General features: G+C 43.5%; 1 protein-coding gene across 1 annotated transcript in view; it reads left to right on the top strand.

Moving 5' to 3' along the window:
- Tm2d1 (TM2 domain containing 1) overlaps nucleotides 1–15,364 on the top strand; it is a 38,656-nt gene that overhangs the window by 10,296 nt on the left and 12,996 nt on the right. Inside the window, exons 4-5 of the mRNA XM_051164495.1 lie at nucleotides 2,864–2,955; nucleotides 11,337–11,410. Of these exons, the coding sequence (XP_051020452.1) occupies nucleotides 2,864–2,955; nucleotides 11,337–11,410 (166 nt within the window). The remainder of the gene's footprint in view (nucleotides 1–2,863; nucleotides 2,956–11,336; nucleotides 11,411–15,364) is intronic.

The raw sequence follows: 15,364 nt of genomic DNA, 5'->3' as shown, positions 1-15,364 counted from the left end.
ACAAAACTTTGGTCCTCTATGGGCAGCTGAATTCTTAACTGCTGAGCATCTCCGGCCACCTTAGCTTCTTTGTAAATGTTGCTATTCCCCAAACAATATCCTTGGTCCTGTATTTTGTTTGTTTATGAAGCAGAATTGGACTTTAATAAGAAAAGGTTTTATCAGGAGCACCACAGGGAAGCCACCAAGGCTGGCAGATCTGGACCCAGGGGCCCTGCACAAACTGATGCACCAACCAAGGACATGGCAAGCTGAGAACCTAGACTCCCCTGCTCAGATCTAGCCAATGGACAGCTCATTCTCCACGTGGGGAGCAGGGGAAAGAGTGGGGACTGCCTCTGACATGAACTCTGGTGCCCGTGATTTGATCACTGCCCCATAGTGGGGCTGCCTTGCAGGCACACAGAGGAAGGGAGTACAAGCTATACTGATGAGGCCTGATAAGCTGTGGTCACATGGTGGGGGAGCAGCCCCCACCTCCATCAGAGATCTAGGGGAGGGGAATAAGGCAGAAGAGAGAGGGAGGGTGGGAATGGAGGATAAGAGCAAGGGGATCACAATCAGGATGTAATGTGAATAAGTTATAATAAATAAAAGATTTAAAAAGGGGCCAGTACATTAAAAACAAACAAAATACCAAACAAAAAAGAGAGAAGGAAAAGAAAAGGTTTTAATGTAGGTTTAAGCGAGGGCATGCAGAGTCAGGGTGGGGTAGTGAGGGACATAGCTGTATGTGCCCTGGGTTAGGCTCCGGCTTCCTGCCGTTTCTGTCTTTGATCTATCTACCCTGTATATGTGGTCATCTTTATTATACCTAAAGCTGAACACAATTTATTTTCACCCTGATACTTGTCTCAGTGAATGGCACCTGTTCTACCCAATTTCTTAAGCATAGGCATTGCTCAGTACTTGGTGGTCAGAGGCAAGAGGATCAAAAGTTTGAAGCCAGCCTGCACCATGTGGTGTGACCCTCAAAAAGACCAGACAGAGAAGCCAGTGGGAAGCTTTGGGGTCAGTCTGTCCCTTCCCCATACTGTCCATGTCAAGTTTGGTTGCTTCTGCTTTCTTAGTGTCTCCTGGCTTCTCCTCTTCCTTTCCCTCATACCTGCTGTGTGGCCAGGCTTGATCTTGGAACCCCGACACACACACACACACACACACACACACACACACACACACACACACACACACACACACACACACATTTCCATCTTCCAAATGCTGGGATCGTAGCCCACCACATCCACTCGTAACCTCCTGAAGCTAAGCATTTCCTGTATGTTTGTAACTTAACTGTTTGATTTCTCTCTCCATCTTAGATTTACAAATAAGTCCATACTCACATATTCAGCTGCTTCATAGATACTTCAGATTCACCACCCAAAATAAATTTTGACTTTCCTTTCAAGAACCATTCATCTGCATTTCCCCCAACTCTTTCAACATCCTAGTGCTTATGATAAAATTTAAAGTGCTGTTATTGCTTCTTTTCTCTTTTGGAAACCTGAACATACTTTTGAACATACCCAAAATCTGATGATTCTCGGCACTTCTTTTGCTATTACTCAGTCAAGCCATTATTAATTTTCACCTGAGTATTTAAAAACAGTAAAACATTTGGTCTTTGTGCTCAAATTTGAATTTGTTAGCAGATATTGAGCCCTCGGCCCCCATTAACAGGGCCCTGTATGCTTCCCATGTCACTGTTGCTTAATTTGGCTTCAGGTTAATGGTGGCAGACATATAGAGGCTTAGGTGGGTTTGTGAGACTCAGCCCTCCTTTTGTATTTTGATGAGATAATCCTAAAAAGAACTTGCCTCAAGTGTCTGCCACATTCTTAGCTTGAACCCTAGAAAATCTTACTGACTCAGAGTGCATCTGTAGCTGTGGTTAGGCTCAGGCTGTCCCGGCCGAGGCAGTCAGCTGAAGCAGGCGTGCCCTGCTGAACCGCAAGCAGTCTGCCTGGCCTAGGTGTGAGACTGGGAGCTTGTTGCCTGCCGTAGGCCATTGAGGTTGGGGTTTCTGCTATGGCGTGCTTGAGACATTATTGATAAATACTCCATTACAGTATGTTTTTAGTGTAACGACCACAGGGTTTGAAAGTGTAAATCAGATCCTATCACAGTGTAAAACCCTGTGGACGTGTCCCACTTCCCTCAGAGTGAGAGCTGGAGTGTGGGTGGTGGCTAGCGGCACAGCTACTGCTTCCCCCGTCCCTGTTCCCTCACCCCTTAGCTGCTCTTCCTTTTCTTCCTTAATTTACTTCCGCCATGCTGGCCTTAATCCATCCCCCGTCTGTACACTTACTGCCTTGGACCAGCTGCTGCTTCCCTTGGAGATGGATGTGGCTTCACTGATGCTTAAGTCTTTGTCACATGTCACTGTCTCATCACTAGGTAACGCCCCAGCATTCTGGACTTTCTGTATACTCTGGCACTCTGAACTTGATAAACACCTGCTACTTTTTGTGTGTGTGTGTGTGTGTACTCTGGATTTGATAAACACCTGCTACTTTGTGTGTGTGTGTGTGTGTGTGTGTGTGTCTCATAATATCTGTAGCTTTCTAGCAAACTATACAGGTAGATTTTAAAATATGTTTGGGTTTTTGCTTACTGCCATGAAAATGTGAGTCTCTGGGGGACAGGGATCTATGTTGCTTTTATGCATTAAATAACATTATATTTAATATTCATTAAACATTCATTTTTATAAGCTTAGAATACTGTTAGTTACATAGCCTCCAAAAAAACAAGTGGATGAGTAGTCACCGAACAAATAAGTAACAACTCACAGATTTGTTGTCTAAAATGTTCACATGTTGGCAATGCATGGCTGTGACACTCGGGCTTTGATCCTATGCAGAAATGGCTATTCGTACAAAGTGGCGGTTGCGTTGTCTCTTTTTCTGGGATGGCTGGGAGCAGATCGATTTTACCTCGGATACCCTGCCTTAGGTGAGTAGTGCTTCACCTGAAAAGGAAAGGAAAAAAAAATCCCTGTGACACTTGTGTAGAATTTGTATTAAATGCACATGTGCCTACAGTTTAAATCCCCAATGTACAAGATTCATGTGAGTTGAATGGTATATTTTTTTCTGAGTTGAGAGTGTTCAGGCACTATTGGCCTCTCCTGTGTAGTACCTTTTGGAAACCACACTCTATAGTGAAGGCTTATTATTTGACTGGAACTGTTGTGCTATGCTAGGCTGTCCCCCGATCCTCCAGGCGAGATGGACAGTTCCCTTTTGTCATGGTTACTAATCCTTATGGAATCATTTATGTTCGACCATGAGTTTTCTAAAACAACACTTATATATGCTTACCCATGTTTATCTGTGTTTATCATCCTCTTTAAATCCCCTTCAGCAGTAGGAAACTCACCAGAGGATAAAGGATTTCCTGAGCCTAGAGGCTTTGCTAATACTCTGTGACATAACTGTTAAAATCTTTCTTTTATGCATAAGGAAATTACCATGAGACTAAGAGATGTGGCACAGGACATTTAGCTAGGGAGCTTGCTATGAACCCGCGTCTTCTGTCTTTGGAGACCATGCTTTACTTACTGTAGGCTTCTACTTGCTCATTGATCTGTCACGGAGCCAATGCAAAGGGCTTGGATTCTCGGCTTCCCAGCTGGCAAAGTTAGCTCTAGTCTTTTCATGTTACTGCCCAGCAGAGAGCCAAGAGACGTCTTCTGCATGGGCTTGGTGGGAGGTATGTTTCTGATACTCATATCCAAAACTGAATGTTATAGTACATAAATGAAAGTCAAGAGTTTCAGGGACTGTCTGTGTGCTGACTTAATTAACAAAGAAAATGAAACCTGGAGTGGTGGCACACATATTTAATGCCAGCACTTGAGAGGGAGAGGCAGATATCTCTCTGTGAGTTCCAGGCCAACCTGGTCTACATTCTAGGACAGTCAAGACTACGTAGAGCGACCGTCTCTCAAAAAAACAGAGAAAATAACTACAGGGTTGGCGAGATGGTTTACCTGGTAACAGAGCTTCCTACCAGGTCTAACAATCTGGGTTTGATCCCTGGGACCCACAGGATGGAAGGAAGGAACTGACTTTCATGATTTCTTTTTACCACTACACACAGGTTATGGCATGCGTGTCCACCCCACTCCCACATGTAAATAATGTAATAAAAGAAAAAGTAGCTGCATAAGCATTATGGAACTACTAGTGAAGGTTGCAGTGTGTATTTTGTCTTAGTATGGTCACTATTGCTGTGATGAAGCACCACGACCAAAAGCAGTGTGGGGAGGAAAGGTTGTTTTTTGGCTTGAACATTACTTTTTATCATCAAGACAGCACAGGAACTCAAGCAAGGCAAGAACCTGCAGTATAAAGGAGTTTAATCCAACAGCATGGCTGCTCAGGCAAGGGATCATATCTAAAGACCTTCTAGGTCTATGTGATCTGGCTGGAATACAGACATGCCCTTAGAACACGTTAACTTTAATCGCAAACAGTGAAAGCAAGATTCGTTTATAGAAGGAAGAGCAGGTTGAAAGTGACGTTGAATTTAGAGGCAGACAAAGTGAAGAATCAGAGAAAGATTTGGCAGAATGAGTCAGAGACACGACACGCCCAACTCTCATGAGAACAGCACAGGAAAGAAAGGCTACGTGAGAGCATCACAGAGGGAGAGAGAAGGAGGGCATGTGTGTGTGTGTGTGTGTGTGTGTGTCGGTTTTATTGGGGCAGTTTTACAGAGACATGTTCCAGAGAGAACTAGCCAGAGAATGAGAAGGAACCAGAAGATTAGAACATATTGTCAGAGTTAGTTTGAGGCCAAGCGGAGCAATTCAGTCAGAAGTCAGATCAAGTCAGTCAGTGTGGAGAGCAGTTTAGGCCTGAACAGCTGAGTTGAACCAGCCAGTGAGAGTTCAGAAAGAGCTAAAAAGGCTTGGGAATGGTCTCTCTCTCCCCTCACATAAGAAAATAAAAGTGGCATTTACGCTGGAGGCAGGAGCCGATGTAGAGTTTGTGGAGGAATGCTGGTCTGGCTTTCCCACTCTGACTTGCTCACCTTTATTTCGTTCCTTTCTTTCTCTCATTTCTTTTTCTTTTCTTACCTTTTTCTTTCCTTTCCTTCTTTTCCTCCTTTCTTTTTCTGTTATTTTATTTTATTTATTTTATTTTATTTTTTTTTTTTGTGAGACAGGGTTTCTCTGTGTATCTTTGACTGTCCTGGAACTCACCCTGTAGACTAGGCTGGCCTTGAACTCACAGAGACCAACCTGCCCATGCCTCTGCCTCCTAACTGCTGGGTCTAAGGGTGTGCACCACCACTGACCCAGCTGTCATCTTGCTTTTTTATAGCACCCAGGACCACCAGCCCAGGGATGACCCCACCCACAATGGGCTGGGTCCTCCCACATCAATTACTAGTTAAGAAAATAAGTGCCCTGTAGGCTTGCCTATGGCGTGATCTCATGAAGGCACTTTCTTTTCTTTCATTTGTTTTGCTTGTTTGTTTTTTGAGACAGGGTATCTCTATGTATCTCTGTGTATCCTAGAACTCACTATGTAAAATAAATAAATAATTATTGAACCACCTGTGCCTCCCAAGTGCTAAGATTAAAAGCATGCACAACCATTCCAGCTATTTAAAACGTTTTTAGCGTTATATTTATTTACTTTGTATTTAATTTATCTTGTGTGTTAAATATGTTTGTGTATCTCTGTTTGGGAGGTCACTCACATGCCACATGTTTCCTCAGCGTACGTGCAGGAGTTACTCTATGAAATACTGGGGACAATGGTTGAGATCTCTAGGAACTGGAAATAGGAGATTTACCCACGTATTCAGCGTATGGTAGCCATCTTCTAGGTGCCAGGCAGAAACAAGGCTGAAGCCCTGTCTTAACTGAGGTCCCATCAGACAGACGGGAAACAGCAGCTAAGAAGCACTTGGAAGAACCTTTTGGATTATAGCAGCTGCGATTACATGAGTGCTGTGTGTGTTGCCCAGGGCATGCAGTACTCCACTGTGTGTCCAGCACCAAGGAGAGAGGGGCCACCTCATGTTCACTCAATGCCTGAGTCTGTGTTGAAGGGTCAGTGCATCTGCTTTTAACAGTTTTGAATTGATTATCTGTAGCTATGTGAGGACCAGTTGTTTTTACAAGCATTTTACTATTTATTTATTTCACATGTATTTATTTGTTTGTGTGTGGGTGCTTCAATGACAGAACACCATCCTTGGGAGTAAATTATCTTCTACTGTGACCTCTTGGAGATCAGTCTCAGGTATCAGGCTTGGCAGCAAACACTTTCACCCATTGTATATGTGTGTGTGTGTGTGTGTGTGTGTGTGTGTGTGTGTGTGTGTGTGTGTGTGTGTGTGTGTGTGTGTGTGTGTGTGTGTGTGTATGTGTGTGTGTGTATGTGTGTGTGTGTGTGTGTATGTGTGTGTGTGTGTGTGTGTGTGTGTGTGTGTGAAACGTCTTTGCTGTTGGTGTTTTGAGTCAGTCTGTTTATGTAGTGCTGATTGTCTTAGAGTGTGCTGTGTAGAGATCTTCCTGCCTCTGCTTCCTGGGTGCTGGGATTAAGGTTAGTGCCACCGTGCCTGACTTTGTATTTTATTTTCTGCTACTAAATTCTTTATTTTCCTCTAAACCTTTACAAGCAGGCCTCCATTGTCAGTAATTTAGCATTCTCCCATGTTTTCACAAGAACAGCCTTTCAATCTCTCAGCATTCAATACCTTTTATGATCCCATTTTCCAAACATGTGCACAATTTTTTTTTTTTTTTTTCGAGACAGAGTTTCTCTGTGTAGCCTTGGCTGTCCTGGACTAGCTTTATAGACCAGGCTGGCCTCGAACTCACAGCAATCCACCTGCCTTTGCCTCCCGAATATTGGGATTAAAGGCATGCGCCACCATGCCCAGCCTCACAGTCTTTTAACAAAATTGTTCAAAGACATAAAAAGTCACCAAGTGACATTCTTCAAATCAACAGTTCCACTTTTCTGGCACCAATTCTATACTAGTTTCACTTTTTAAATTAATTAATTAATTCACTTTACATCCCAATTGTAGCGCCCTCTCTTCTCTCCTCCCAGTTCCATCCTCCCTCCCTCACATCAAGTCACATCAGGACTGAGCACATCCTCGTCCCCTGTGGCCTGGCCAGGCAGCCCCGCCAGGGGGGTTATGATTGAAAAGCAGGCAACAGAATCCATGCCAGAGATAGCCCCCCCTTTCCCCTTACTAAGGGGACCCACATGAAGACCCAGCTGCCTATTGGCTACATCTGTGTAGGGGGCCTAGGTTCAGTCCATGCATGGTCCTTGGTTGGTGCTTTATTCTCCACATATCCCCTTGGCCCTGGTTACTTGGCTCTGTTGGTCTCCTTGTAAAGCTCCTGTCCCCTCTAGGTCCTTCTATCCTTTCCCCCACTCTTCCACCAGACTCCCTGTGCTCCGCCCAATGTTTAGCTGTGAGTCTCACAATCTATTTCAATCTGTGTCTGAGTGGAGCCTCTCAGAGGACAGCTATGCTAGGCTTCTGTCTGCAAACATAGCATTAATAGTGTGAGGGGTTGGCTCTCTCTCATAGGGTGGGTCTCAGGTTGGGCCAGTCATTGGTTGGCATTCCCTCAATCTCTGCTCTATTTTTATCCCTGCACATCTTGTAGGCAGGGTAAATTTGGGGTTGAAGTTTTGTAGGTGGGTTTGTGTTCTCCCTCCACCTTGCTATTAGGAGTCTCAGCTAGAGTCACCCCATATCCTCCCAGTAGGCCATCCTGTCACAGGTCTCTAGCTTGTCACAGAGATGCCCCTGCCCACGGTTTCTCTTCTCTCCACACAAGCCCTCTGTCCTCCTGCTGCAGCTCCCCCAGCTCTGATCTCCACCCTCATTTCTCTCTTCCCTCTCCTGCCCTGTTCCCTTTCTTGAACGTCTTCTCCTGGCTATTCTATTTCCTTTTCTGAGTGAGATGTAAGCATCCTTCCTTGGGTCCTCCATGTTACTTAGCTTTGAGTCTGAATTGTAGTATGGTTTTCCTGTATTAATTTTCTAAAATCTGCTTATAAGTGAGTACATACCATGTGTGTCTTTCTGTGTCTGGGTTACCTCACTCAAGATGGTATTTTCTAGTTCCATCCATTTGCCTGCATATTTCATGATGTCTTTGTTTTTAATAGCTGAGTAGTATTCCATTGTGTAAATGTACCACAGTGTCTTTAACTGTTCTTTGCTTGAGGGACGTCTGGGTTGTTTCCAGTTTCTGGTTATTATAAATAAAGCTTCTATGAACATAGTTGAGCAAATGTCCTTGTGGTATGGTGGAGCATCTTTTGGATATATGCCCAGGAGTGGAATAGCTGGGTCTTGAGGTAAAGCTATTCTCAATTTTCTGAGAAAGTGCCTGATTGATTTCCAAAGTGGTTGTACAAGTTTGCATTCCCACCAGCAATGTAGGAGTATTCCCCTTTCTCCACATTCTCGCCAGCATGTGCTGTCACTTGAGTTTTTGATATTAGCCAATCTGAGCAGTATAAAATGGAACCTCAGAGTCATTTTGATTTGCATTTTCCTGGTGAGTAAGGACATTGAGCATTTCATTACGTGCTTCCCAGCCATTCGAGATTCCTCTTTGAGAATTCTCTCTTTAGCTCTGTACCTTGTTATTTAATTGGATTTTGGGGGTTGCTGGTGTTTAATTTTTTGAGTTCTTCAGATGTAGGGTTGGTGAAGATCTTTTCCCAATCTGTAGGCTGTGTTTTGTTCTATTGACAATGCCCTTTGCCTTACAGAAGCCTTTTAGTTTCATGAGGTCCCATTTATTAATTGTTGATCTTAGAGCTTGAGCCTTCATAGTGTCTCATAAGTTTGGGTATATTGTGCATTTTAATTGAATTTTAGGAAGTCTTTAATTTCTTTATTTTTGCCTGACCCAGTGGTGGTTGAGTAAGGAGTTTTCAGGTTTTGTTATTTCTATTGTTTAAATCCACCTGTAATCCATGTTCTGATAAGGAAACTCTGGAAGGTCTTTTTTTAAGTATCTCCTAGTAGTGTTTTCCCCCTTCCGTGTTTTAGATTTTGATTAGACAGGTCTTATACTCCTTTGGTTAGGCCTATTTAGAGGCATTTTACTTTTTGTTGAGGTAGTTCAGAATGGAGTTGTCTTTGTGGTTTTTTTCTCAACATGTATGTTACTAGAATATAGGAAGACTCCACATTTTCTATATTAGTTTTGTGTAGCTCATTCTGGACTCGAACTCTTGATCTCCCTGTTTCCTCCTCTTTGGCATATTCTACCAGTGTGAGCCGGCACTGTTGACGCTGTGTGAATTTTGTAGTCTGCCACTTTCCTGAAACTTTTCTCAGAGGTTTCTGGGTAGAATCTTTAGGGTCATTTATGTATGGAATCATGTGATCTATAAGAAAGAATGCTTTGGTATCTTCACTTTCTATTTGTTCTCCTGCTCCTTCCTTCTCTTGTCTTGCTGCTTTAAAACTTCAAGTACTTATTGAATGCGAGAGGGAAAATGAGCACCATGTCTTGTTCCTGAACTAGAGCAGGTGCTTACGTCCCTATCTCCAGTGCTGCTGACTGTGTAGTGCGTCACACGCCTGTCTTGTCCCTGAACTAGAGCAGGTGCTTACGTCCCTATCTCCAGTGCTGCTGACTGTATAGTGCGTCACATGCCTGTCTTGTCCCTGAACTAGAGCAGGTGCTTACGTCCCTATCTCCAGTGCTGCTGACTGTATAGTGCGTCACATGCCTGTCTTGTCCCTGAACTAGAGCAGGTGCTTACGTCCCTATCTCCAGTGCTGCTGACTATGTAGTGTGTCACACGCAGCCTTCAGTGTGCTGTTACGTTGTCTCCATTCCTAGTCTCTTTATAAGGCTTTTTTTTTTTTTAATAAGGCTTTTACCATAAAGGGTGTTGGCTTTTTGTGAAGACCTTTTCTGTGTCTATGCATGTGATTATGTGATTTCAAATAGTCAATTGATTTGACTCATCATTCTTGCATTGCTGTTAGGAAGTCAGTGTTGATAATGGTGAATAATCTTTTTGACATGTACTTGATCAGCCTGCATGTATTTTATTGAAAAGTTTTGCATCTTTGTTCATCAAGGAGATTGATCTCTGTTGTTCTGTCTTCATCTGGTTTTGGTGTCTGGGTAATACTTGCTTTGTGCAAAGAGTTCAGAAGTATCCCTTTGTTTTCCTTTTCATGGAGTAGTTTGGGAAGGATTGGTCTTAAGATTTATTTATTTTTATTTTATGTGTATGACTGTTTTGCCTGCATGTATGTATGTATACAGTGTGCATATCAGGTGCCCTTGGAAGTTAGAAGAAGGCATTAGAACTGGGGGTACGTGGGGTGGCACACAACTCTAATCCCAGTACATGGGAGGCAGAGGGTGGCAAACCTCTAAGTTCAAAGCCAGCCTGTCTACACAGTGAGGTCTAGGACAGTGAAGGCTACACAGAGAAACCCAGTATCAAAAAACAAAACAAAACAAAACAAAGAAGAAGAAGAGGAGGAGGAGGAGAAAGAGGAAGAGGAGAAGGGCATTAGGTCCACTTAAGCTAGCATTGCAAATGGTTGTGAACCACCATGGGGGTGTTGGGAATTGAATCTGGGTTTCCTGCAAAGAACAGGCAGTGCTCTTACCTGCTGATGCGAAATTTCTGGCCTCAAATTGGTGGATATGCATCTGCATCTGCCTCCTAAGTGCTGGGACTTAAGGTGTGTGCCAGCTCTCTTGATTATGACTACGTGTCTGATAAACAGGCGCTTTAAAAAGTCTAGGATGAACTCTAGTATTTGAGTTATTGGTCAAAGTTTGGAATTTTACAAGATCAGTGTTTTTCTGGAACATTTTCTTGTGGCTTGATAGTATAGATTTGAACTTCCTAGCTCTGCTCAGTAAACCTTGTATCACATAATACATTTTGTCTGATCATATCAGTAAGGGGCTTTGGTAATAACAAGCATTCTGCAGCTCTGGGGTGCTGGGGGTCTATTTGTGTTGCTGAACCCCTGTTCCTAATGGACACACACTTAGCCCTGGTGTTTGGAGGTATAAACACTAATTTTTAATAAGTTTTATATGAGTTTATTGGTTTTCATTTAGTTAACTTTTTGTTATATGAGTTAATAAGCTATTTTGTGACATCTTATGTACATGAAGTTCCTTTTAAGTGTTCTTGTATTTTTTCAGGTTCGATTTGATTTTTTTAAGATTATACTTTTTACCATCATGTATATAGAATACTTAATAGTTTAGTAGAAAACTAGAAACAGTTTAAGTATTTATAAGACTTTTTAGATTGTGAACTATTTTCCTTATGTTTTCCTAGGCTTGCTAAAGTTTTGCACTGTAGGATTTTGTGGAATTGGGAGCCTAATTGATTTCATTCTTATTTCAATGCAGGTAAGTTCATTTTAGTCTGGGACATAAACCACCTTTACAATCAACGTGGAGTTTGGTGGTCCTCTGTAGGCATAAGTGGCACCTCAAATGCATTGGGAGACCAAAGGGGATGCTTTACAACCTGCCTGCAGATTCTGGGCTGATGGGTTCTTTCTGGTTGCAATTTCAGTAAACATTTCTCAGACTGAAATTCTAAACACCATAGAATACTTATTTCAAAAAGGACAGCATGTTCAAAGGTGACTGTAGATATGGGCTTAAGTCAGAGATTTCCTTACTGGAGAATTTTCTGAAATCTTTATAACTTTATAACCTATTTTGTAATGAGTCTCTAAGGCAGGTTACAGTTATTTCTCCAGCTTACCATTCATTTGCCAGATAGTCATGATTATCTTGTCGGTTACTGGAATACGGCACACTGATGGGCTCTGGTGCACAAACCAACATGCCGGGGAAGTGCACAGGCGCACTCCATGAGTTACACTCTGTGCAGATTACGGAAATGATGACCTAGCTAATCTACTGAGTGAGGAAAGCAGAGCATAGGGGTAGTCTGCATGTGCCCAGTGGCAGTGGCCTCAAGCAAGACCTAATCCATCAGATTCAGTGTTCTCTACTCTTGAGATGTTCCTCTCTGTTTCTCTGTGATAGTGTCACCTTCTCATGCTACAGTGGCATTGGTGACTGGCACGCTACAGTGGCATTGGTGACTGGCACGCTACAGTAGCACTGGTGACCGACACAGTGGCACTGGTGGCCGGCACAGTGGCACTGGTGACCAGCACCCTACAGTGGCACTGGTGACTGGCACCCTACAGTGGCACTGGTGACTGGCACCCTACAGTGGCACTGGTGACCAGCACCCTACAGTGGCACTGGTGACTGGCACCCTACAGTGACACTGGTGACCAGCACCCCTACAGTGGCACTGGTGGCCGGCACAGTGGCACTGGTGGCCAGCACCCTCCAGTGGCACTGCCGGCACTGGTGGCCAGCACAGCTTAGGAGATGTTGTTCTTAAGCACTTAAAAGTGCTAACAGATGTTTCCTGTTAAAAACTGAACTGGGTTGGTTACTCTCAAAGCCTCTTCAATTAGAGGCAAAGATGCATATTGCCAAACCGCACTTAGTTGAGTGTTTGTGGAGCACCAGTGTCCTCAGTGAGGGAGCACCTGGTGTCCTCAGTGAGGGAGCACCTAGTGTCCTCAGTGAGGGAGCACCTAGTGTCCTCAGTGATGGAGCACCTAGTGTCCTCAGTGAGGGAGCACCTAGTGTCCTCAGTGAGGGAGCACCTGGTGTCCTCAGTGAGGGAGCACCTAGTGTCCTCAGTGATGGAGCACCTAGTGTCCTCAGTGATGGAGCACCTAGTGTCCTCAGTGAGGGAGCACCTAGTGTCCTCAGTGAGGGAGCACCTAGTGTCCTCAGTGAGGGAGCACCTGGTGTCCTCAGTGATGGAGCACCTGGTGTCCTCAGTGAGGGCGCGAGAGTGCGTTTAAATTATGTGTTGCTCTTCTTTCTCCTTCTAGGACTCACTTTGTACACTAGGCGGGCCTCGAATTTACAGAGATCCACCTGCCTCTGCCTCCCTGAGTGCTGGGATCACAGGTGTGTGCCACCACGACTGCCTGAGATTCTACTTTTTAACAGAAATATTTCCTTAGGGACAAAGAGCTTGACTTTTCAACCAGATATGGTGGCTCACACCTGTAATCCCAGCCCTTGGGAGATTGAAACAGGAGTTTGAAGCCAGATAATTTGTCTCAAACAAGCAAAAAATGTTGATTTCATTTTGAATAATTTTTTTCGATTTTGCTAAACCGTTAAAGCTCCTAGGCTTTTCAGTTCACCTTAGAACATGGATGATGTCAGAGCCACGAGATTCCTCTGGGGAAAGGCAGTCTGTTCTATAAAACACCCTGACTACACTCAGCCTTTGACATGCACACTGCTGAATAAAAGAGAGCCAAGTGTGCTCCTTCCTAAACCTACAGTGCTGGAGTGTGGCCCAGCCTGCTCAGCGGGCGCTCAGAGTGGGACAGCAGTGCATGAAAACATAAGACTGGTAAATCAAATCTATCCACAGCTTCTCACATTATTCATTTAATCTTGTTGTCATTTATTGGGGGAAATAAATTGGAAAACTAAGGTGACTAATAATGTGTGTTGCTTCTGCTCTGACTTTATTGGGTAGATTTCAGTTCACTTACCCTGTGGGGGCATTTAGTACCTTAATAACAAATGTGTAAAACTGGTCTGACTAATCCCTAAGCTGTGTTTTTCTCAAGAGACAGCATGGTGAGTGTTACTGCTTAAAGAATAATATTTATATTAGTCATTTAGATTAAAATTATCAGTTGTTAAAAGCAATGAAGTTCAAATCTATAAATTCTGGTACTTGTGTAGGCATTCTGATGCTAATTAAAATGTGACCCTGGTAAGGTGGTTTTCATACCCTTATATAAAAAGTAAACTTGGAGAGAAGTCGCTATGGACACAGTGGAATTCGACTTGTCTGTGGTATCAGGATGGACATGGCTGAATTATTGTTGTTTGATTGTCCACAGTTGAGTGAGTTGCTCTCCCACCAGCTTGATAGCTCCCTGGTGGATGATTTGCTCTGATCAGTATTTTGTTCTGTCACTATTAATATTTGCAGTCTTTTTATGGAGAAAGTAGAAAAAGGGTATGTTGGCTCATGGCCAACCAAGGGGCTAAGGCAAAGCAGAGCCATATAGTGAATCCCAGAGCAGATGGGCTACACAGTGGAACCCCATGTCAGCAACACACACACATAAACACTAAACATATAGTGAATCCCAGAGCAGACGGGCTACTCAGCGGAACCCCATGTCAGCAACACACACACACACACACATAAACACTAAACATATAGTGAATCCCAGAGCAGCCGGGCTACACAGTGGAACCCCATGTCAGCAACACACACACACACACACATAAACACTAAACATATAGTGAATCCCAGAGCAGCCGGGCTACACAGTGGAACCCTGTGTCAGCAACGCACACACATAAACACTAAAGCCCAAGCTCTGTGGAACGGCACACTTGCTCAATTGTAGCACTTGAGAGGTTGAAGCCAGAGGATTAGGAGTTTTGGGTCAGTCTGGGCCACATGAGACCCTGCCTCAAAAACAGAAAAAGAGAAAAGGAAAACAATTTGTGCTTATCTATCCATTTGTTTGTGACTCTTTATTTGTAAGTGCTCTGCCTCTGACCTACATCACCAACCCTTCTTTTCATTTCTGAATCCATTCATGACTTTTTACATTTACAGAAGGGTTGGTTTATGTAAGAAACCTGGCATTAACAGTGCAGTCCATTAACTGGGGCCATATATGTTGCTAAAGTTTAGGAATAACGTGCTTACTGATATGTAGCTGACCTTTGCTACTTTGTGAGTTCCATTTTTTGCCACTTTCCCCCCCCCCCCCCCAGTGTTTTACCTCCTACACCACTAGATAGGAGAGAAAAGAGGATAGAGGGGAGAGAGGAATTAGGAAAATCCCTAAATCTAATTTCTTTCCTTCAGTTTCTTTTTGACCATGGCTACTACACAAACCACAGCCAACCTCCTAAATGGCCACCAACCACCAATCTCACCTCTTGGGGCCCTTGAATTTATGTTCCGTCTGAAAAGTTCCCAGAATTCCAAACATCACACAATCGCAGAAATTATCTGCAGCTGGTAACACCACGCCTCTGCTAAGGCACGAGGCATGCCATAGTCAGCTCCTGGGCACAGTCCGCAGCACCCCGCATCTCTACACCTGGGATCAAAACAAAAGCTCATTCTTATAATATTTCTATGCGTGTTTCAGGATTCTTAAGAATGTCACTACACTACTTTTTTATTTAATTTGTTTTTATTGAAATGCCATTTGAATATGTACAAAAAATGGTTTTACAATAATAAGGCCAAATGCCTAACAA

Source organism: Acomys russatus, chromosome 2 (genome assembly GCF_903995435.1).
Source record: "Acomys russatus chromosome 2, mAcoRus1.1, whole genome shotgun sequence".
In the NCBI taxonomy this organism is placed as follows: Eukaryota; Metazoa; Chordata; class Mammalia; order Rodentia; family Muridae; genus Acomys; species Acomys russatus.
Note: the sequence above shows the minus strand (reverse complement) of the source record. Positions and strands in the feature narration are given on the sequence as shown.